Genomic DNA, 22,964 nt, shown 5'->3' on the forward strand with positions numbered 1-22,964 from the left:
AATTATTTTTGTCTGCGGGGTTAAATAACAAAAAAGTTATCAACATACTTATCTAAGATTCTGTAGCTATTTAAGGGAGAAATTATTCAAAACAATCTTTTAACTTTTGGTAATTACGTAAATAAATATCAACTCTATAGAAAATAAATCCCATTTTTTTTGTTGACTACTCATAATTAGACACAAATTTAGTCAACTTTTTTAGCTATACTCTAAAATTAAATAAACATTATTTTTTTTTATTAGTCATAAGAAAATTAAACCTTAATTATGTATTTCTTTTCTCTTTTTTGTCAGATTAATAAAGTATGAGATGAGATAAGAAATACAAGTTAATTAAAAAGATTACTTACAAATCATTATTTCAGTTGCTATAAATCCCCAAAAATTAAATTATGGGGTAGAACATTACAAACCAAAGATTACGACAATTCTTGAATAAACAAAAGATTAGGGCCAATATTCAAAAACAATTTCGTAATAATTACTTTTTTTTTTAATATAATTTGTGAGGATCGGACGGTGAAGGAAGAACCACACCTCAAACCTTATATGAATAGTAATCGTCGGATCAACTTATCTAATACTAACCGTACGATCAAAATGCGAAACAAACCTAACCGTCTAATATAATCTAGAAAAATTGAAATTTCAAAAACAAGTATAAGAGAGGGAGGACGACGACGAGTGTTAAAATTATAAAACGAAGACGAAGAAGAAGAAGAAGATTCAAAACCCCAATTTCTCTGCATTTTTTTTTCTTTTGGTTCCGCTGAGTTACCAAATCTCTCTTCTTCGTCTTCTTAAAACCTTTCAAAACCCTAATTTCATTTACCTTTCTCTAAGTCTAGATCAATAAATTCGAATTTCAAAATCCCGTTTTTTTTAAAAAAAAAAAGTTTTTAAAGTAGACGACGATTCGGCTTCTGGGTCTTTTGAATTTTTTTACATAGAAACGGGATTAAGGGTGAAATCAGATCTTGAGATTTTCGTGTTTTCTCAAAAATTGAGGAATTGGTGATTTATAAATTTTGGATTTTTTTTTTTTTTTTTTTTAATTTCGTTGGGGGAAATTTTTCTGGGTTTTGTGTTGGGAGATGGGAGAAGGTGAAGGAGAAGGAGACAAACTCCCGCCAAAAAAGGATGAGGTGATTACACAAGAGTCGATAAAGTCGGCGAGGCAGCTCGATTTCACTCATGTGGTGCATCCACTTCACTCTAATCAAGCTCCTGTCACATCTGCTGCTTCTGCTTCATCATCAATCCCTTCACCGGCTGTGACGGCTACGCCGCCTATTACTACCAGTCAGGCACGACCTGTTTCGACGACGACGGTGGCGACTCCGATTCCACCGCCGCCACAACCTCAGGGGCTTCTTCACGTCCCCATTAGGCATCCGTGAGTTTTCTCTTAAATTCAAAAATTTGAACTTTTTTGAGAAGTCAGATTTGGGGATTGAAGCAAAGCGTAGATCTTTATAGAGATTTGTGATTTGGATTTTTGAATTTTTCATAATGCATAGGGAAAGGAAGCCCGAATCACCGAAATCGAAACCAAGGGCTGTGGGTGTGGGGGAAACTAGAGATGGAACCCCTCAGAAGAAGAAACAGTGTAACTGTAAACACTCACGCTGCTTGAAGCTGTAAGTCTCTCTCAATCTAACCCTTGATGAGCAACTCTTTTCCTATTTTATGTTTTGTAACTTAGTGATATATAGATTTCATACGAATTGAACACTACTATGCATTGTCTTTTGATCAGGTACTGTGAATGCTTTGCATCCGGTACTTACTGTGATGGTTGCAACTGTGTGAATTGTTTCAACAACGTTGAATTTGACACCGCGAGACGGGAAGCTGTTCAATCAGTTCTGGACCGGAATCCAAATGCATTCAAGCCTAAGATTGCTAGCAGTCCACACGGCGGACGAGATAGCAGGGTATGTGGTTTACTTAATTGTGTTAATGCCCTTTAAGGTTGTTGGATAACTTTTAAATTTTTAATTCGATTTGCAGGAGGAGGTTGGTGAACCTGTGATGTTAGGGAAACACTACAAAGGCTGTCACTGCAAGAAATCAGGATGTCTTAAGAAGTATTGTGAGTGCTTTCAAGCAAATATTCTTTGCTCTGAGAACTGTAAATGTTTGGATTGCAAAAACTTTGAAGGAAGTGAAGATAGACAATCGCTCTTTCACGGTGAACATTCCCACAACGTGGCTTATCTCCAACACGTAAATGCTGCCATAACTGGAGCTATCGGTTCCTATGGCTTTGCATCTGCTCCAGGTCCTAAGAGAAAGAAAGGTCAGGAGTTTTTCCTCAACCAAGGAACCAAAGATTCACCAACTCATAGGCTTGGCCAGGTAAGTCACTTACAACCTCAAGTTTATTTGCTTCGTCTGGTTTGTAAGTTTAGTCAGTTACAACCTCAAGTTTATTTGCTTCGTCTGATTAATATTCTATATGCTTTCCTTATCTGTCCTCCTTGGTTAGTGAAATGATAGATCTTATAGTATAATTATTGGTATCAGGCAAATACTGGAAGAACCCCATCTTCGAAAACTGATTCTCGTGCTGGAGGCCCATCTAAAGTTGTATATAGGTGAAAGTCTGATGTATTGACAAAGCTAAATATTTTCTCTGGGATTGCAGAAACTGATTTATAAATATGTTTTCTTTTGAAGGTCTCTTTTGGCAGACATAATTCAACCGAAGAATGTGAAAGCACTCTGTTCTGTTCTGGTTGCTGTAGCTGGGGAAGCTGCAAAGGCACTAACAGAAAAACGGTTAGCTGATCAGAAAGAAACGTCGGTGTCCTCTTCTATGCAAGATCAAGGACAAGGCAATAATAAAGGTGACGAGGTTGAGAAAGCTGCGAGTGGAAATCAAGCTGAGAAATCTGGTCCAGAGGATTCCAGTTCAGATGGCTCCAAAGGGAGGTCACTATCTCCGGACACTTTGGCATTGATGTGTGACGAACGGGACACTATGTTAATGGTTGCAGCTTCACCTAATGGTTCGGTGGAGCCTACCTCACAGCTACCAAACGGCGGGCAAGACCAGTTTTATGCAGAACAGGAGAAAGTAGTGTTAACCAAGTTCCGTGACTGCCTTAACCAGATTATTTCTTGCGGAGAATTAAAAGGTAAAGACATTTCTTTGATCATCAAGAATATGGGGTATATGGCCAAACATAAGATTCACGTTTTAAAACCTACTTTTTTGTTTGTTTGTTGCAGAGTCAAATTTTTCTTCGTCAAGAATGGATCTAGATACACCTGCGCACACTGCCGTCAAAATCCAGCCAGTGGTTCAACAAAGACCAGTTGCGAATGGAGTTTCTCAAACCATAAAGCAACCTTCCCAGCTAACAACAACAACAACACCAACACCAACAACAACATTAACACCAACAACAACAACAACAACAACAACAACAACAACAACAACACCAACACCAATACCAACAACTACATCCGCACAAACTCAACTTCATAAAACTCCAGCTTTGTCTGAGAAGAAAGACCTCTGAATCAATATTTACTCCTTTAGGAAAAAATGACTTTACAGAAATGCAGCTGCCTCCACCTCCTCATGCCTGATTTACGAGGTAATGCCACCAACACTCCTTTTTCTTCCTCTTACATATTCTAAAACAGAGGAGAAGTCGCAGCTTCAGCATTAGCAGGTGCTTAGAGAGTATTATTATTATATAACTATTCATACAATTTTATTGTGTTATGCATTCTTCTTCTTTTCTTTCTTCCAAATTCTTCTCTTTGATTCATAAGAGCTGTTTCATTACAAATTGTTGTCACTATTTGTGTACATTGCTATTTACCACCGGCAATCACAGTGATTGTTTACTGTGGAACATACATGCTTTAGTCTGATTTTGATATGATTTAGGAATACAGAAGATCTGATGTTACTTCTGCTTGAGATTTGAAGCATATATAAAATAAAACCAAATTTTGGATTTTAAGGCTTCAAGTCGATCAAATCTTGTCACAACAGAAAATTCGCAATGCTTTTTCGAGAAAAAATAATATTTTCAGGAGCGTGATTCATATCTAAGAAGAGAGACCTACCTTACATTATACACTTTAGTAAACACAAATGAAATATTACAATAATACTGAAGAGACTCCAGAGACAAACACACTCATCGTCACCCACAACAAAAAGAGAAAATCTTCTGCATGAAACTATAGACTTGTAGTTCTGTCGATTGAGGCCGAAGGTTTATCAAGAGTCGATAGAATCTGTGGCATTGACATTCCACCCGATACAACAATCTCTGCAGATGAAGAATGAATGTAAATAAGTCAGTAGCTTTCCACAAAACAACACATCTAGGACAGACAATAAGTCACACAATGGCGGACTTTAGATTCTCACCTATTCCTTCCCGGACAGAGAGATTCGGCCTGATAACATCATTACTGTTGACAAGTAGTATATCTCCGATGTAAAGGTGGTTTGTGGGAACATATACACAGCAAAGTTCCTCCTCGGTTGGGTAGTTCTACAATGACAGAGCATTATTACATTTTGGTATAGAAAGGATCTAGTCATTTAGTCAATTCATAACAATCTCTGTAGAACAATAACTAAATCCTTGAACCAAGCATTTTCACTCACCTGGAGAACAACAGTCGATGTAATGAAGCCAAATGCATATTCGCCTATTCGGGGATGCCTAATGATTGCAACTTCCTTGAAAGCTTGTGTATTTTGATCTGAACAGAGAAAAAAATAGATATGAGCAAGTTGAGATTAGAAAATTTTAATTAACTTATATAATGTCGAATTGTAGAATAAGATTTTTCAAAGCGAGACCAGGAGATATTGCAGTGCTGATTTGCTTAGAGGCGTTGTAGATGTGACGAACAAATGGCATCCGCTTGATAAACCACTCTCCTAAGTTCAGAACCGATGCTCCCAACCACGAAGACATGAACACACCGACCAAGAAGATGAATGCAATGGAAGTCAAAAAACCGAAACCTACAAAACCAAAATCAAACTCATGTGAGCAGCAGATCATATCAAGTAGTTGATTCGATAAAGAGGGACCATTCAAATGCTTACCAAATACGTTGATTCCAAGTTGTGCATATATTGGAGAGAAGAATCCATCCACAAAGTGAATAAACCACCATGTTATATAGAAAGTAATTGCAATAGGAAGTAGGATAACACTGCAAAGAGCAATTGAGATTTCAAAAACTATCGGAACAAATTCTGATCATGTGACAACCACAGATCATGCCAAAAAAATTCAACTCTTGCTTACCAGCCTGTCATGAACTTCTTGGACGCCCAACCCCTAATGAACAAGCTTAAAGTCTGCAGAAAATAGCCAAAGCATCAGACCACAATGCTCTATGTGTATTATACATGCTTGAAAACATGAATGACCATAAACATCACAAGACTCAAGAATCGACAGATCCTAACAAAGACACTAGGAATGCAAATTCATACTTGACTCAATCAGGAAAGGTCAAATTTTTACAAGCTTCTGCATAATAAAGATCAGTGTTTGACTAGTTCACACAAGTTCCAGGAAGTGTTCTGGTGATAGACTGAATCTAGGGTAATTCAAGTTCCAAGATTTCTGAACTAAGGGGAAACGGAATCGCCCAAATCTGTGAAGACTAAATCTTGAAAGGAACTAAGAGCTTACTATAAATCGAATTCAACTGTTAATTTAGCATGAATCTTGAAACGAGAAAACGAAGAACAAGACTCTAGATCAGGTGATGAAACTAGACCTCGTGGCTGGATTGATGCGAAGAAGAAGAAGAAGAAGAAGAGGAAGAGGAAGCAGAAGAAGAAGGCTTCGAAGAAGGACCATCGTCTTTGTCGCCGGAATCAGCGACGGGAATCAGAAGCTCTCGATCTCTTTCTCGATTGGCCATCACAACCGCCGGCTTCTCGTCTCCCATCGCCGTGAAACTCAGTCGATAAGGAAATCAAGTCGGAGAAGAGATAAATGCCGGTGACCAGTGAACAGCTCAGAGGAAAAAGGTTGAGACTTTTTTGCCGGCGACTGTTCTTTCTTCTTAGAGCACAAACAAAAACAAAAAAAGTGGCTAAAGCTAACTCCAACTTGAAGCTCTCTGTCGTTTTTAGATTTTTCTATTTTTTTTGTATTTGTCTTCTTTTACTTATCTTTTTCTTGTTTACAACATTAATTTTTGTTAAAAAAAAATTCAGATCAGTGTAAACAAATTATTTTAAAAAAAAAATTACTGAAAGATTAATAACTAGTTGTGATTTGTGAATAAATATATTTAATTTTATTGAAATCATAAAATTTCATTGAAATCATATAATTGTAAAAAAATATATAACATCGATTCATCATCTTTAATTTTCTGCTGATTTTGATTAAAAATAAGTCTATTGTAATCTATATTATTCACAAACACAAAACAAACATTTTAGTTTAAGTAAAAACAAAAAGCAATTGAGCTATGTAATATTCCCTCTGTCTCACATAGATTAATGTTTTAGAGAATTTTCTTTGTCCCTCAAAGATAGATTTTCTACAATTTTGAATTAATAAAATTGTAAACTTCAAGAAGTAATCATTGAAAACATTTAAATTTTTGAATTGTTATTGGTCTAAAATTAAGTAATATATTTTTAGTGAGAGAAAATAATATAGTTAAAATCAGTAATCATTGTTTTCTTAAAATGTGTAAAAACTCATAAACATCAAACTATGAGAGACAGAGGGAGTAACATTTTTTTTAGCTAATTATCACATCGCTTAGTAACTCTTATCTCTTCACATATATATTTTCACTGAATTTTATTGACTTGATGAACCTCACATATTTCATCTTACGATACAATTGTAGTACCATTTTTCATCACAAAAAATTGTATTTTAATTCTAGTCACATTGTCTTAAAATGTTAGAGTTAAAAGTTAAAATTATTTGTGCATAATATCAAATATATATATATATATATATATCTTAGTTCATACTATTAAAAAATGATAATAATAATAACAAATTATTTTAGTAAAGAGAAACAAATGAAAGTTCAAAAAGACTAAGTAAAAAAAAAATTGTTATTAACAATGGTATTGTAAATTTTACTAGTTATATTTGAATAACTAACCAATAAGCAACAAATGTATTTTAATTAAAAATATAACAAAACATAATCTATACTAATAAAAAGTAGAAGCTATAACCTCTTTAAGGCGTCCACATAAGATTTTAAACAACCAATAGAAATTTGACATATCACTCATTAACATTTTTAGACAGTGGTTCAGAACCAATATAAATAAAATTAATATGATTCCAACAACGAATAAGCAGGAAAATTTGATTTATCATGCGTCCAAGTTTACAAGTTTTATTTGGTTTAATCTGGTTTTTTATTTGATCAAATTGAAAGCTTTAAAAGTTTCAAAAAATATTATAATATTTAAAAATTTTAAAAGTTTAAATATTATAAATATTGAAACTTTTAAAAGGACTTAGCTTTTAAAAAGTTTTTAAATATTATAATTTTTAAATTTTAATAGTTTAAAATATTATAAATATTGAAACTTTTCAAAAGGTTCAAATATTTTATTTTAAAACCTTTTAAAGGTTTAAAATATTATAAATATTGAAACTTCTAAAAGTCTTAGCTTTTAAAAAGTTTCAAAATATTATTAGTTTTAAATATTAAAAATTTCTTAGCTTTTAAAAGGTTTTTAAAAAATTATAATTTATAAATTTTAAAAATTTAAAATATTATAAATATTGAAAATTTTAAAAGGTTCAAATATTAAAAATATTTAAACTAGAATGTTTTAAAATATTACAATTACTTAACCTCCATAGAAATTTTAAAATATTAATTCTATACTAATAAAAAGTTGAAGCTATAAACTCTTAAAGGTATCCATATAGGATTTAAAAAAAAACAATAAGAATTAGATATTTCACTAATAACATTTTTGTAAATATATTAGTAATCTATATTATTAAGATTTTTTAGAAAAAAAAAATAAATAAAATCTATAGAAATAAAAGAAATATGTACAACGTCCCACATCGGCTAGAAAATTTTAGACAATCATTGAGAACCATTATAAATAAAACTAATATGTTTTAAACTATAAATTTATCAAGTTTTCTTGATTTCTGCTTATTTATCATGTTTCCAAATTTAAATGTTTTATTTGATTTATTTAAAATTTAAAATTTTAAAGGTTTAAATATTTATTATAGAATGTTTAAAAATATTATAAATACCTCCAACTTGTAATTTTTACTTTGATTGTTTTAATCCTCCAACTTGGCTCCACAGACAGTTGTATTTGGATTATCAATATTCATCATCAATATAATTTCTTTTCGACGAAAAAAAAATTATAAATACCTCCATAAAATTTTAAAATATTATAACTATTTAAACTCTATAAAAAATTAAAGTGTCAAGATTTAACTCTAAAAAAAATATGTTTGGTTTGAGAAGTTTCTAAACATGTGGATCTAAAACTAAATAAGTATATGGATGAAATTATCAATAATTGGGTGCATGTCTTGACTATGATGGTCTTCATTAATTTTCACAAATTTTATGAGAAAATAAATGATTTTGTTATTGGAGTTTGATAGTTTAACAAGTTGTGTGGTAGTCTAAAAAGAAGGTTTTTCAGTGGAAAAATGTGAAGAAATTGACGAGGAAGAAGAAGAAAAAGAGTATAACGAAGAACCATAAAGTAAAAGTAACGATAACAATTACCACAAAATTTGACAATGAAAATGACAAGAAATAATATGAAGAATAAGAAAACATTGAATAAAAAACACGAAAACATAGGTGGTAGCGATCAATTAAATATGAAAAACGAGTTAAATTCATGATTATAAAATTGTTTCGTTTTTCTGGTAGTCAAATAAATGGTTTAGGATATGTGAGGTCATCAGTCTGATTTGTCTCGTCTGGACGTCGAGTTAAATTCATGATTTTTTTTATCAGATTTGATTTTATAACACAACTGATTTTTATATTTTTTAAAAATTATATATCTGAAATTTTATTTTTTTCCTTAATAGTAATCTAAAGTTTTCTATAAGATAATATTTCATTACCGTCATCAATCATATATAATTTTAATCTAAGAAAGAAAAATTGATACCGCAAGATCTTGATTTGATGTTATTTGAGTTTAAAGAACAAGGATCGATGAAAAGCACAAATATTGTTTTAATTATACATGTGTTCATATTACTTTCTCTGCAAGTATGGAATTTGGTTTGAGAAGTTTCAATATGTCTAGATCTAAAACCTAATAAGCATATGGATAAAATTATCAATAATTGGGTGCATGTTTTGACTATGCTGGTCTTCATAAATTGCACAAATTTTATGAGAAACTAAATTATTTTGGTTTTAGAGTTTGATGTGTTAACAAGTTGTGTGGTAGTCTTAAAAAAGGTTTTTCAGTAGAAAAATGTGAAGAAATTGACGAAGAAGAAGAAGAAGAAGAGTATAACGAAGAACCGGACGATAAAAGTAACGATGTTAATTACCATAAAATTTGACAATGAAAATGACAAGAAAGAATATGAAAAATAAGAAAACATTGAATAAAAAACACGAAAACATAGGTGGTAGCGATCAATTAAATATGAAAAACGAGATAAATTCATGATTATAAAATTGTTTCGTTTTTCTGGTGGTCAAATAAATGGTTTAGGATATGTGAGGTCACCAATTTGATTCACCTCGCCTGGACGTGAGTTAAATTCATGATTTTTTTTATCAGATTTCATTTTATAACACAACTGATTTATATATATTTTAAAAAATGTGTATCTGAAATTTATTTTTTTCTTTAATAGTAATCTAAAGTTTTCTATAAGATAATATTTCATTACCGTCATCAATCATATATAATTTTAATCAAAATATATCAAATAAACCCACGCGTAGTGTGGGTTCAAAACCTAGTGATTATATGAATGATTTTGATTATTTGATGAAAATTTATATGAATAATAAAGGGTATATGTATTTAAATTTAGTTTGGCATGAGGTAAAATTTTTACTTATTACTTTATTAGATTACAAACAAATGCATTTTTTAAAAAACAATGCCATATTTTTCCATATATGGGGGGGATTTCATTTATTGTATTCAATTAAGAATTTTTTAAAATCCTATATGGACACCTTTAAGAGTTTATAGCTTCAACTTTTTATTAGTATAGAATTAATATTTTAAAATTTCTATGGAGGTTAAGTAATTGTAATATTTTAAAACATTCTAATTTAAATATTTTTAATATTTGAACCTTTTAAAAGTTTCAATATTTATAATATTTAAAATTTATAAATTATAATTTTTTAAAAACCTTTTAAAAGCTAAGAAATTTTTCAAATTTAAAACTTATAATATTTTGAAACTTTTTAAAAGCTAAGACTTTTAGAAGTTTCAATATTTATAATATTTTAAACTTTTAAAAGGTTTTAAAATAAAATATTTGAACCTTTTGAAAAGTTTCAATATTTATAATATTTTAAACTATTAAAATTTAAAAACTTTTTAAAAGCTAAGAACTTTTAAAAGTTTCAATATTTATAATATTTAAACTTTAAAATTTTTTAAATATTATAATATTTTTTGAAACTTTTAAAGCTTTCAATTTGATCAAATAAAAAACCAGATTAAACCGTAAAAACTTGTAAACTTGGACGCCTGATAAATTAAGCTTTCTTGCTCATTCGTTGTTGGAATCATATTAATCTTATTTATACTGGTTTTGAACCATTGTCTAAAAATTTTCTACCCGATATTGTACATAGTTATTTTATTTTCATAAATTTAAAAAATTTTCCTTTTTTCTAAAAAATTCTGGAAATTTAAAAAATGTTAATGAATAACATGTCAAATCATGATAGGTTGTTAAAAATAATTCTTCATATAGAAAATTCTGCAAATTGTAAAAAATATTAATGAGTGGTATGTCAAATTTCTATTAGTTGTTTAAAATCCTATGTAGACTTTAAGGAACTTATAGCTTATACTTTTTATTTCTATTGGTTATTTAAAATACTGAAATCTAATTGACCAATACTTACGCAAGTCGGCATGTGTATACTTTATTATATTTTTTTTTGTTAGTTTTAATTTTAATTTAAAGAAAATAATAGTTAATAATTAATTTTAGGTAAATGGAAAGTAATTTTTTATTTGTACATTAGTATATGAAACTTTTTAGTAGTTTTCCTAGTTTGTTAAGGAAACAAAATTTCTTTTTACATTTGTCCAAATTCATAATATATTGATAAATAACTTGTATAAAGAGATATACATATGTCTCTAACGTGCTCCCCAAGCTAATCTCCTTATATAATAAGCGTCAGAGTAGAAAACCCTAAGATGATATACTCTTGAGACCATCATCGCAGCCCACAATAACAAATTCTCTCTTACAATGGCTTCATCTACTACAATTCTTCTTGGCCCACCTTCCGTTGCCGGCGATTTACAAACCGTCAACCCAGTCACCGTCAATTCAATGGAAACCTCTGTTTCCGATTCCCAAACTTTGATATCCAAAACCGCCGCTTTAAACCTCGAAGAACCACCGATGGGTCTAACCGAAAACTTTTCCCCGACGTTTCTCTCTTCCGGGAGCCCATGTCTCGATTTCTTCTTCCACATCGTCCCCGACACATGTCCCGGTGATCTGATCCAAAGGCTGGAGGCTTCGTGGTCACACGATCCTTTGACTACTTTGAAGCTCGTCTGCAATCTCAGAGGTGTCAGAGGAACCGGGAAATCAGATAAAGAAGGGTTTTACACTGCTGCGCTTTGGCTTTACAAGAATCACCCAAAAACCCTAGCTTTGAATCTCCCTTCTCTTGTTGATTTTGGTTATTTCAAAGATTTTCCTGAGATTCTCTACCGGATCTTGGAAGGTGATCAACAGATGGAGAGAGGGAGAAAGCGGGTTTGGAGGAAGAGGGTTCAGAGGAGATTCAAAGGGACGATTGAGCAAAGGTCTGATGTCTCCGGCGAACTTGAAGATCGGATTCTGGAAACCGCTGAGGAGATTGGTGGTCCTGTGGATAAGATCAAAGCTAGGGCTTTACGGAAACAGAGAGAGGCCGAAAAGGCTAAAAAGGCGCTACAGAGGTATAACTCTGATGCTAGTTACAGATTACTCTTTGATCGAACTGCGGATTTGTTGAAATCGGATTTGGAGTATTTGAATTCGAATCAGCCGAATAAGATTGGGTTAGCTTCCAAGTGGTGTCCTTCGGTTGATTCTTCTTACGACAAGGCTACTCTGATATGTGAGGCTATTGCTAGAAGGATGTTTTCTAGAGATGAGTATGATCAAGGAATCGAAGAAGCACATTATGCGTATAGGGTTAGAGATAGGCTGAGGAAAGAAGTTCTTGTGCCGTTGCATAAACCTCTTGAGTTGCCTGAGTTGTCCATGAGTGCAAGAGAATGGAACTTGTTGAAGTACAACAGAGTTGCTTCTGTGGCTATGCAGAATTACAGAACGCACTTTGCGGAACATGATTTGGAGAGGTTTACAGAGTTTTTGGGGGATGTGAAATCCGGGCGGCTGGCGCGTTGCTTCCTCATCAGATCATCAGCCAACTGGAGGATGGTGAAGTCGGCGCGGAAGTAGCAGAGCTTCAGTGAGAGAGAATGGTTGATGATGTTGCCAAGAAAGGGAAGATGAAGAGTTCCTTGGCGGTTTGTGATGTCTCTGGAAGCATGTCGGGTACACCTATGGAGGTTTGTGTGGCGCTAGGGTTGTTGGTTTCGGAACTTAACGAAGAGCCGTGGAAAGGGAAAGTTATCACTTTTAGTCAGAACCCGGAGCTGCATCTAGTAACAGGTTCGAGTCTGAGAGAAAAGACTGGCTTTATCAGACGAATGGAATGGGGAGGGAACACGGATTTACAGAAGGTGTTTGATCGTATTCTAGATGTTGCAGTCGAGAATAACCTAACCGATGATGAGATGATCAAGCGGATCTTTGTGTTCAGCGACATGGAGTTCGATGATGCGACAGGAAACTACCATTGGGAATGGGAGGTGAGTGACTCCGAAAGTGACCCCGGGAGCGACTACCAGACTGCTTATGAGAGTGACGAGAGTGACTACGAAAGTAGATATGAGGAACGGTTGAAAAAATCGAAGCAATGGTCCAAGAAGAAGTGGGAGACGGATTATGAGGTCGTTCAGAGGAAGTATAAAGAGAAGGGTTTTGAGAAGGTTCCGGAAATAATATTTTGGAACCTGAGGGACTCGTCGGCTACACCCGTGGCTGCTAAGCAGAAAGGAGTGGCTATGGTTAGCGGGTTTTCCAAGAATCTACTGACTCTGTTTCTTGAAGAAGGTGGGATCGTGAATCCTGAAGATGTCATGGGGTTAGCCATCAAAGGTGAGGAGTATCAGAAGCTTGCTGTTTATGACTGAGATAATAAAACATACACAAGCCGCTGTATGCTTAAACCCTAGCTAGCACCATCGTTTTATCACTTTTCTTCGAGTTTTATAATAGGAAGTTCAATATTTTAGTTTCCTTCTGTGATTTGTGTAATTATGCGAAGACATGATCTCTCTAATCTTCGTTTCCTCATAACTTCTGGAATCTTTTTCTTTCTCTATTTTTGCATTCTCTCCAATCTCTCCAAATTAATATTCTCCAATCTCTCTCTCTTTCGTCGTTTAATCCTTGTTGATCAAATATATATGTTGATTTGCAATCAATTCTGAAGTTCTCAGACTTCTAAATAATACAAGTGATAAACTTTTGATGCCGACTTAACACTCGGCATAATAACTTTTTAGCAATCATGCCAAAGTAATTCAACTATACAATGAGAGGAATGTGATGTAGTAGGTACAAATTACTTGATTGATGTAGTCAAATATTTCGATGTCTATATTAAGAAAAAGATTAATGTTAATAGATAATCTTAAGCATTCATCATGGTCTTTTTCTCGATTCTGAAATTAAATAAGATTATATCCAATCTGAAAGTTTCTTATAACTTTAGTTTTATTATAATTATAAAAGTTGAAAGTTCTAAATAAATTTTAAATTTTACAAAGGCAGAGAAATGTAGATGCATCACCAGTAGATGCTAAGCACAATCCTCCTTTAGGGAAATTTTGGTCGACACATTTTTGGTCGCAGTTTGTTATCTCTCCACATGGATCGGCTGAATCGCCAGCCTTCATCGCAAACAAAGTCTCGTCTTTTCTAGAAAATATCTCTCTTGTCGCAAGACCTTTTAAATAACAAAGAAGAGTTCAAAAACAATTCATTCTTATGAACCTTGACCGAAAAAAAAAAACACAAAAACTAATATTGATTAGTGACATATTGAAAAGAAAAGGAAAAAGTACCTTGATTAAAAAGCAGAGCAAGACAAAGAAATGTGAAAAACAAGCATCGGTGTGTAGAGACCATTTTAATTTGCTTCAGTCAACAAATATCTCGGTGTAATTTGTTTCCTCAAGTTCAATCAAGTATATAGAGCCGCCAAACAATTTATACTATTTCCTAATTATTGTAATCAATATTGCCATTTGTCATGTGACATTATTAGTGTGGGTTTATCTTTTTAATACTATTAGTCAATGCCTACATTAATGTATAAACAAGACAGATGGAAGCGGATTCAAAATTGAAATCTATAACAAAAAGAAAATTATTAGTGAAGAAGATGAAGAAGAAGAAGATGATAACACAAAAACAAAATAAAGAAAATTGCGGTACTAATAGGCCCGTTAAGTTTCTAACAGCGTAAAAGGCCCAAATAATAAGCCCATTTTAATAATCTCCTCCTGCGATTTAGATTTGAAGATTTGTTTCTCCGAGAGCAAGAAACCTCAGAGAGAGGGAGAGAGACGAAGCCAGAGAGAAAGAAGAAACTCCGATGGGTCAAGGACCGTCCGGCGGATTGAATCGACAAGGGGATCGGAAAACAGATGGTGGAGACAAGAAAGAGAAGAAGTTCGAGCCAGCCGCACCACCTGCTCGTGTAGGGAGGAAGCAACGGAGGCAGAAAGGACCTGAAGCGGCGGCGAGGTTGCCGACGGTGACTCCTTCTACCAAATGTAAGCTTAGATTGCTTAAACTGGAGCGAATCAAGGACTATTTGCTTATGGAGGAAGAGTTTGTGGCGAATCAGGAGAGGTTGAAACCTCAGGAAGAGAAAGCTGAGGAAGATAGATCTAAAGTTGATGATCTTCGTGGTACACCTATGAGTGTTGGTAATCTCGAAGAGCTTATTGATGAGAATCATGCCATTGTTTCTTCTTCTGTTGGTCCTGAGTATTACGTTGGGATTTTGTCTTTCGTTGATAAGGATCAGCTCGAACCTGGCTGCTCAATTTTGATGCATAACAAGGTATTGAGAAGTTAGGGCTTCGTTTTTTTGGGAATTTGAATTAGGAATTAGTCGGAAGAGTAGCTGATTTGACAATGCTTGTCTATGGAAACGTTAAACCAATTCGTTTATGTGAACATTTGTATTGTTTTGTGGTAGGTACTGTCTGTTGTTGGGATTCTTCAGGATGAAGTGGATCCAATGGTGTCTGTGATGAAAGTGGAGAAAGCTCCTCTGGAGTCATATGCTGACATTGGAGGTTTAGAAGCTCAGATTCAGGAGATTAAGGAAGCTGTTGAGCTACCTTTAACTCATCCCGAGTTGTATGAAGATATTGGAATTAGGCCACCAAAGGGTGTGATCTTGTATGGTGAACCAGGCACTGGGAAGACATTGCTTGCTAAGGTTCGTCTTTTAGCCTATATAGTGTATCAATTACAGTAAGCTTCCTAGTTGTTAACTGCTCAATTCAGTCTTTTATCAATCTTCACTAAGCAAGGCTGTAGTTATTTGTCCCTAGAAAGATAAATTAGTCAGGACAGTGGCTTGGTTTCTTTAAATTGATCACATAGAATTGAGATATTAGATCATACTACTTGTTCAGATGGAGGAAAATTTTCAGAGTCACTTGGATTAGATTGATCTAGTATCTTCGTTTTCTGTTTTGTCTATGTTGCAAGTATGTTGTCTCTTTTTAATTTTCCTTATGCTTGTTACTTTCGGAACTGTGAGGTATGAGCAAGTATTATCTCTTGGTATTCTTTCAGGCAGTGGCGAATTCTACATCAGCTACTTTCTTGCGTGTTGTCGGTAGTGAACTGATTCAGAAGTATTTGGGAGATGGTCCCAAGCTTGTGAGAGAGCTTTTCAGGGTTGCCGATGACCTGTCACCTTCTATTGTTTTCATAGACGAGATTGATGCCGTTGGCACTAAGCGGTATGACTAAATATAACATGATCTATTGATAACAATGTTCTGGAATTTGCTCTAGAGATGGTATCTAATCTGTGATAGAAAATGGTTGTTGAAACAGGTATGATGCAAACTCAGGTGGTGAACGTGAAATCCAAAGAACCATGTTGGAACTACTGAACCAGCTTGATGGGTTTGATTCAAGAGGAGATGTTAAGGTTATTCTCGCGACAAACAGAATCGAAAGTCTTGACCCGGCACTTCTTAGACCAGGCCGGATCGACAGGAAAATCGAGTTCCCTCTTCCAGACATCAAAACAAGGAGGCGTATCTTCCAGGTACCACAATTGTTGATCCTGAACTGTCCTTTCTTCTTTTTTTTTGAATTTTGTAGAAAGATCTGATTGGTTTTTAAACGGATTACATTACTAGATACACACATCAAAGATGACTTTAGCTGAAGATGTGAACTTAGAAGAGTTTGTAATGACGAAAGACGAGTTCTCAGGAGCTGATATTAAGGCGATATGCACAGAAGCTGGTCTGCTTGCTCTTAGAGAGCGCCGAATGAAAGTAAAGATTCTCTGATTCTCACCCCTTGATTCATATATGCATATCTTTGTAATAATTTTATGTTAACCTGATATGCATATCTTTGTAATAATTTTATGTTAACCTGATTTGGTCTATTGTTCTAGGTGACGCATGTGGACTTCAAGAAGGCGAAGGAGAAGGTAATGTTCAAGAAGAAAGAAGGTGTTCCTGAAGGTCTTTACATGTGAAAGACGCACAACAACTATTTCAGTCTCTTCTTTGAGTTTGCTCTATCTCTCCCTTTTGTTACCTTTTTCACTCTCTGCTTAGCTTTTTTTTCCGATCATATAAAACCGTTCGCCCTTTATTAATTTGCTTCCAAATTAGCCATTTATTAGTTTGCCATCTTCCGAACCACCTCATATGTTCATTCGGAAAAAGATCGTTGTTTTTACTTTGTGGTTACTAATGTAGTCCAATTTGCAGTTCAATCCAATAAAAACTGATCTGGTTGTATTAACATGACATGAATGATCGTACTTCGTAGAGTTTGTAGGAAGACTTTCAGGGCACATGGAAAGTCAACATAAGTAGCTGTCGTTATTGTCAACAGGTCGATGCCTAAATCAAATATTAAATACATGGACCTCCAAGATATGATGATGAAAGTTTAAAAAATGCAACAGCGAATTAGAGTAAAGTCGCGTTTTGTACTTTATTAATATTATTCTTTGTAGGAAACTGCAAAGAAAGTTTCAAAGGTGGATTAGAAAAAGAAAAGCATGGTGTTGGTCACAAAGAGTGATTATAAGATGGTCAGAGAAGAAGAAAGATTGGTCTCTTAAGATAAAAAAGAACTCGATGCGTTAAATGAAACACGATGTGTTCATAAGTTTCAGGAGCAAAGACACTCGTGACAACTTCGAAAGCCATCTCAGTGGTTGTCTACGTAGGAAACGTATCAAAACCTTCTTATACGACGAACTACCAAACGAAGAGAGATATGAAGGTTTTGATACGTTTCAGTGATTGTGTTCTCGGAAAACTTTGGGGATTCGAAATGGTGCTTAGATGAAGTTGTAACCATCTTGAAGTGTAAAGAGAGGTTTGGTCAGATTGTGATACCTGCGTGCTTTACCATGTTGATCCTCTAGACATTGAAAATCAGACAGGAACGACGAGATAAACCCGAACAGCTACAAGAATAGAAAGATGGTTTTGAAGAAGCTATTAACCTCCCTGGAGGCAGCACCGCACACTTGAGGTATAGCTCACTTGCATATAAGTAGATCGTTTTCTTTCTTTTTTTCCGAACATGTTGGAACCCAGTTGTGACCAGTAACACGAACCATTTGGTTACATATCTCGATCTGTTTGCATTAATGTTATACTATATATATAGTGTATTTTTGATATCTGCTTCTTTTTTCAGAAATGAGGAGATGTTGGTGAATCAAATAGCTCGGGACATCGAGAACAAATTACTAAGAGCCGCAAGAGCGAAGGTTTTAAAAATCTTTACGTTTGGTTACTAACAATTTTGTTGGCGAAATTGATTCAAACAAACACTTCTCTGTTTTGTTTTTAATCAGGTTATAACTGAGTGGTCTCTGGTCATTGCCAACCCATACTGGAAATAGCTTCCTCTGTTGTCGACCAAATCTCTTCTCCACATAAACCTTTATATGCGTTGGCTGCTATGTCAATGTCATTGTTATCTTGTATACTTTGTCTCGTAGATTTATTACACAAAGGACGAGTTGAGAGACTTCTTTGGAAGTGGACTTGGCCTATTCCTTGGTTTTACTATCCAACTCAAAGATCACACAGATTTGGTAGCTTCCCGGAGATGGTTGGATTGCTTTGTATTGTGCCTTGTGCCAAACCACTACCACTGCCTTAGCTATTCATTCATCACACATGGAGATGATTCTCCCATCAAATTCTCTATCTGGCCAATCATGTTTGCATTAGGTTTACTTTGCTCTTTGTTGATCAAAAGATCTTAGATAATAATATCATTTACTTGTGTAAAAATACTATAGTCTATATAGATAATAAACTTTTTTCTCCTCGGGTTTTACAAATTTTTCTAACTGTTTTTTTTTTTTAATTTTAAAGTTTTAAATAAAACTTACAATATGCATATTTATCACATTTTTTTATACCGAGACGTGACCTGGTGTTTTAGTTTGTTTTGTGTAATGGTCTTTGAGAATATTATATTTCATACACATTTGTGTAAACCTTTTTTTATTGTATAACCAAACAATACTAGACGGTTTAGGCCGTATATTGTTAGATATATACAGTATGATTTAGGTCGTATAGTTGTGTGTTCTTTGATGGTTTGGTTAACGTGACCTGCAAAGACCCAAGACATTTTGACTTTTTGAGGCAGCAAGTCCAGTTGTAAAAAGGAGCCAAGTGGAGATTAGTGGTATAGTTTTTCCAAATTAGTCTAATACAAGTTTCTGCAATTCTCCGTCGGGAAACAAGTTTATGTCGCAATTAATAAATTAATTGAATTATCTCAGTTATTATGATAGTGTAGGAAAAGAAGTGAAAGAGCATTATTGTATCACAGACCATACCAGACTACCAGTAGAAAGATACAAAACATATTGGAGATGTGATTTCTGTTTTAAAAGCATATATATATATATATATTCAGGATGAGTGATAAAAGCTAATTATGGGAAATTTATGTCGTAATTAAGAAATTAATTGAATTATCTCAGTTATTATGATAGTGTGGGAAAAAAAACTCATATTTCAATAATGCTCTTTCACTTTTGTTTTAGTATCTAAACTCATATTTGCTTTGTATTTTGACAGACGAAACATGGTTATATATTGGATTGCATAGACATTCAAAAGCAGCTAGCCTTTGATCATCCTTTGCTCAAAAACCATTCTATTCAGGTTTTATTCTACAAATAAAGTTATTCTATGATTCTTTCTTTTATTATCCGATCCTAATGGATTATAACTTGTAGTTGAAGCATACATCTATACCTAAATGGACAAGAGATAACAACACTTCTCAGAAGTCAAGTTCTCTGCCATTTCGACAAGACGACAACATACGTTGTCCACTTGGGACAGTGATTATTAAAAGAACTACACTTGAAGATCTTATACAAATTCATCTTTTGAAACCCTTAGGATTCAAGTATCCAAAAGACAAAAACTTGCTCGATATGACCGGTCGTCATGTAAGAAACACTATTTGTTCTCAGAGTTGAGACCCTAACATCCTAACATGTTACTTATTAGAATATTTGTTTTTTTCTTCTTTTAATTATCTTAGTTTGCGATAGCTGAGTATTGTAAAGAAAATCATGGAGGAATGGGAAACATTAATATATGGGATCCGCCTGTCAAACCTGATCAATTTAGTCTTGCAAGTATATCTATCCAGAACGGCCTTAGAGACAGCTCACTGAGCATTTCAGCTGGATGGATGGCAAGTCCAAAACCAAATGACTTCGAAATTCGTAACAAATTTTTTTCTTTATTTTTAAACTATAAAATTGCAAAAAAAAAAAAATGTATACCACAGTCACAGGTGTAACGCCCTCGAACCGCCGTATGGCCCGGCGAATCGTGAACGGTACCGGGACGTTACTTTGGAAATGTTCACCAATGATCCGGCCGGGTGTAAGAACGTATCAGGACCCTTTGGCCAGTCCATCGGTGAGGTTCCCGACCATACGGCACATCCTTAAGGCTTTGCAACCCTTGTGACACACCGTGCGTTGAGCCGACTCGGACAAAGTCTATATCAGTACCACTCGCCCGTTTAAAAGAAATCCAAATGCTTTGATAAATAAAAAGAGTTTATTACAAAACAGTTACCAAAAGATTGTAGAGTTTTGGATAAGGCCTAGTGCCAAAGTTTGATTCAAAATAAAACTACTCCGGGTTCCTATCGTTCACCACGCCCTCTAGTTCCCTCTAGGTTACCTGCAACACAAATTATTATCATAAGTAATAGTGAGCTCAGGGTTCCTGCAAAGAAATTATCCCCAACCCCAAATCCCAATAACATACGACATGCAAGCAGCAAAGCAATTAACAAACAATCAAAGCAATCAAACAAACAATCAGAGATAGCATGCGGAAGATAATGAGCTAAGAAAATTAATCTAGCAAGCAATCACAACAACATGCAACAACAAGCAACACAAACTTGAATGAAAACAAAGAGTTTTAAACAAGTTTTAATTTATGGGTCCGCTATGCTTCCTTTCCTTAACACCCCTTTGAACAACCGCGTTGCAACCACAAAGGCATGCAACCGGACTTCATTTAGAGCCACACCGTCGTGTAGACAGCTTCGGCCAGGGTAGCGAGCCCAGTAACCTCCGAGCTCTTCGTAACCAACCCTACAAGCACACGAACATGGGTTGCATGTCGCGGCTGCATGTGGTACGGAATAGGAAGGACAGCAATACCCCAGTCTTACTACGCTAGCCGGACTTTGTCGCGGACTAAAACGCATTAAGACTTCAGCAAGATTGATACTTGAGTTCTTATGGTTTTTAAGCTCATAATTTTACAAGTATCAAAACTAGTTATCACCTTTGTTACTAGAACATTTCGAACTAGTAACTGGTATAACCTCACAGCACATGCAATTAAACAAGAAAATCACAAAAGAAATTCAAGTAAAAATGCAACTAAATGCTCATGCAAACCGGTCACTAGATGGATGTCTTTAATCCCCATCTAGTCCAGTGAAATATGTGCCTGAACTCACATAAAACCGGCGATCTCTTGTAATGAGTGGTCGGACTTTCTTGTTGAAGCTCCCTCACGGCACACTTGAATCCCCTCCTTTGTTGAAATCGATTTCCTTCTCGATTTAACACCTTGCAATGGTCGATAGTCTTGGCTTGCTTCTTCTCTCCTTCACTCTTTCTCCCTTGCGGCAACACTTCTCTCCTTTCTCTCTTCTTTCTCTCTTCCTCTCCTTTCTCTCTTTCTCTTCTTCCCTCTTAAGATTTTTGCGAAATGAGAAAGGATTGAGGTCCTTATATAGAGAAAGTGGGTGGCATAATGGCCCAATGCATGTTAGGCGAGTGCTCAACTTCAAAGCCACCATAATGCATGTGTGTATACTTGTTAAGTGAGCACAACACTTGTCCAAGGCAATCTTCTTTTGTCTCTCACTCACTTCTCGCATGAAGGATGATTGGCCACTTTTAGAAAGTAGAAATGATGGTTCTTCCCACTTAGTGTTGCATGAATCGAGATTGGCTACTTTCAAAAGAGAAAGTTATTTTGTCTCCCACTAAGTTGCATGCATTCTCATTGGCCAATTTTGATAAAACAAAATTTCCTTAATTTCTGGAATTTTGTCGGATCGGTCGGTCGTCGCTTGGTCAGTCGTCGATTCTCTCTTGGCACACTCGATCCTTCTCGACAACTCTCGGTACTTTCTCGGACATCTTTGGTAACACTCGGACCGTACCGTCCTTCTCGATACTTCCCGCGTAAACTGCCAACTCCCGATCGGTCTTAAGGTCTCGATCTCACATTCGACCACTTTGGACTTGGCTCGGCCATCTTCCGACTCACGAATTTTTCCTTGGACTTCCTTCGGTCCTTCTTCTTTATTTTTCTTCCTTTTCTTTTCTCTGTCTTTTCCGGGCCATTTCTTCGAATTCTTGTTTTGGGATTTCTGCCTTAAGTGAGGGTCACTACAATCTCCTCCCCTTAACAGAATTCGTCCCGAATTCCATAAGGATATGATGGCCCTGCTTCATCCTCTCCAATGAACAGCTGAAGATACTTGGTGCGAATCCTATCCTCATCCTCCCAAGTGGTGACTTTACGGTTCTGTTTTCCCCAAAATACTTGGATTTGAGGGATGCTCATGTTCTTCAACTTCCGAGTCCTCCTTTGCCCTAATCCAAACGGTCCTTCGGGGTATGTGAGATTTAACTCTAATTCCTCGATAGGCTCAGGCACAATCATGTTAGGATCTGGTACATGCTTCCGTAGTTGTGAAACGTGGAAGACTTTATGTAGTCGCATAACCTCTGGCATAGATAGCCGATAAGCTACCTCTCCAACTTTTTTCTCAATCCGGTATGGTCCGATGAACCTT

The 22,964-nt window shown here is 34.9% G+C and overlaps 3 protein-coding genes, 1 long non-coding RNA gene and 2 pseudogenes across 5 annotated transcripts; 4 read left to right on the forward strand and 2 right to left on the reverse strand.

The window, feature by feature from the left end:
- The first annotated feature begins 510 nt into the window (after positions 1 to 510).
- Positions 511 to 3,986, forward strand: LOC104766827 (protein tesmin/TSO1-like CXC 6). Its single transcript, XM_010490791.2, has 7 exons — positions 511 to 1,399; positions 1,524 to 1,643; positions 1,763 to 1,940; positions 2,017 to 2,364; positions 2,533 to 2,603; positions 2,686 to 3,146; positions 3,241 to 3,986. The coding sequence occupies exons 1-7, from the start codon at positions 1,098 to 1,100 to the stop codon at positions 3,531 to 3,533; spliced, it is 1,773 nt and encodes a 590-aa protein (XP_010489093.2). The 5' UTR covers positions 511 to 1,097; the 3' UTR covers positions 3,534 to 3,986.
- Positions 3,987 to 4,006: 20 nt separating this feature from the next.
- Positions 4,007 to 6,168, reverse strand: LOC104766826 (protein CONTINUOUS VASCULAR RING 1). Its single transcript, XM_010490790.3, has 7 exons — positions 5,782 to 6,168; positions 5,301 to 5,353; positions 5,096 to 5,205; positions 4,844 to 5,011; positions 4,646 to 4,743; positions 4,403 to 4,529; positions 4,007 to 4,301 (listed from the first exon to the last, which is right to left on the reverse strand). Exons 1-7 carry the CDS (start codon positions 5,953 to 5,955, stop codon positions 4,210 to 4,212), a joined length of 822 nt encoding a protein of 273 aa, XP_010489092.1. The 5' UTR covers positions 5,956 to 6,168; the 3' UTR covers positions 4,007 to 4,209.
- Positions 6,169 to 11,374: 5,206 nt separating this feature from the next.
- On the forward strand, positions 11,375 to 13,668 carry LOC104766825 (uncharacterized; annotated as a pseudogene).
- A 371-nt stretch (positions 13,669 to 14,039) lies between these two features.
- On the reverse strand, positions 14,040 to 14,524 carry LOC147921060 (uncharacterized). Its single transcript, XR_015590634.1, has 2 exons — positions 14,414 to 14,524; positions 14,040 to 14,295 (listed from the first exon to the last, which is right to left on the reverse strand). It is a non-coding gene; the product is annotated as an uncharacterized LOC147921060 (long non-coding RNA).
- A 211-nt stretch (positions 14,525 to 14,735) lies between these two features.
- Positions 14,736 to 17,366, forward strand: LOC104766824 (26S proteasome regulatory subunit 4 homolog B). Its single transcript, XM_087501964.1, has 6 exons — positions 14,736 to 15,420; positions 15,559 to 15,804; positions 16,167 to 16,336; positions 16,434 to 16,650; positions 16,745 to 16,885; positions 17,011 to 17,366. Exons 1-6 carry the CDS (start codon positions 14,947 to 14,949, stop codon positions 17,092 to 17,094), a joined length of 1,332 nt encoding a protein of 443 aa, XP_087358090.1. The 5' UTR covers positions 14,736 to 14,946; the 3' UTR covers positions 17,095 to 17,366.
- Positions 17,367 to 17,587: 221 nt separating this feature from the next.
- LOC104766823 (putative disease resistance protein RPP1) lies at positions 17,588 to 18,933 on the forward strand (annotated as a pseudogene). Its single transcript, XR_015591084.1, has 3 exons — positions 17,588 to 18,110; positions 18,279 to 18,351; positions 18,439 to 18,933. The product of XR_015591084.1 is annotated as a putative disease resistance protein RPP1 (transcript).
- The last annotated feature ends 4,031 nt before the right edge of the window (positions 18,934 to 22,964 follow it).

This window comes from Camelina sativa, chromosome 19, assembly GCF_030686135.1.
Source record: "Camelina sativa cultivar CO46 ecotype springtype chromosome 19, ASM3068613v1".
Classification (NCBI taxonomy): domain Eukaryota; kingdom Viridiplantae; phylum Streptophyta; class Magnoliopsida; order Brassicales; family Brassicaceae; genus Camelina; species Camelina sativa.

What these genes read in the sequence shown, in the direction of transcription:
- LOC104766827 (XM_010490791.2), top strand. Translation starts at nt 1,098, where the DNA reads ATGGGAGAAGGTGAAGGAGAAGGAGACAAACTCCCGCCAAAAAAGGAT. An exon ending in ACGGCGGACGAGATAGCAGG is followed by an intron (nt 1,941 to 2,016) that starts GTATGTGGTTTA and finishes TTCGATTTGCAG; the next exon opens with GAGGAGGTTGGTGAACCTGT. An exon ending in TTCTTGCGGAGAATTAAAAG is followed by an intron (nt 3,147 to 3,240) that starts GTAAAGACATTT and finishes TGTTTGTTGCAG; the next exon opens with AGTCAAATTTTTCTTCGTCA.
- LOC104766824 (XM_087501964.1), top strand. Translation starts at nt 14,947, where the DNA reads ATGGGTCAAGGACCGTCCGGCGGATTGAATCGACAAGGGGATCGGAAA. An exon ending in GATGCCGTTGGCACTAAGCG is followed by an intron (nt 16,337 to 16,433) that starts GTATGACTAAAT and finishes TTGTTGAAACAG; the next exon opens with GTATGATGCAAACTCAGGTG. An exon ending in CAAGGAGGCGTATCTTCCAG is followed by an intron (nt 16,651 to 16,744) that starts GTACCACAATTG and finishes TTACATTACTAG; the next exon opens with ATACACACATCAAAGATGAC.
- LOC104766826 (XM_010490790.3), bottom strand. Translation starts at nt 5,955, where the DNA reads ATGGGAGACGAGAAGCCGGCGGTTGTGATGGCCAATCGAGAAAGAGAT. An exon ending in ACTTGGAATCAACGTATTTG is followed by an intron (nt 5,012 to 5,095) that starts GTAAGCATTTGA and finishes TTGGTTTTGTAG; the next exon opens with GTTTCGGTTTTTTGACTTCC. An exon ending in CATCGACTGTTGTTCTCCAG is followed by an intron (nt 4,530 to 4,645) that starts GTGAGTGAAAAT and finishes CTGTCATTGTAG; the next exon opens with AACTACCCAACCGAGGAGGA.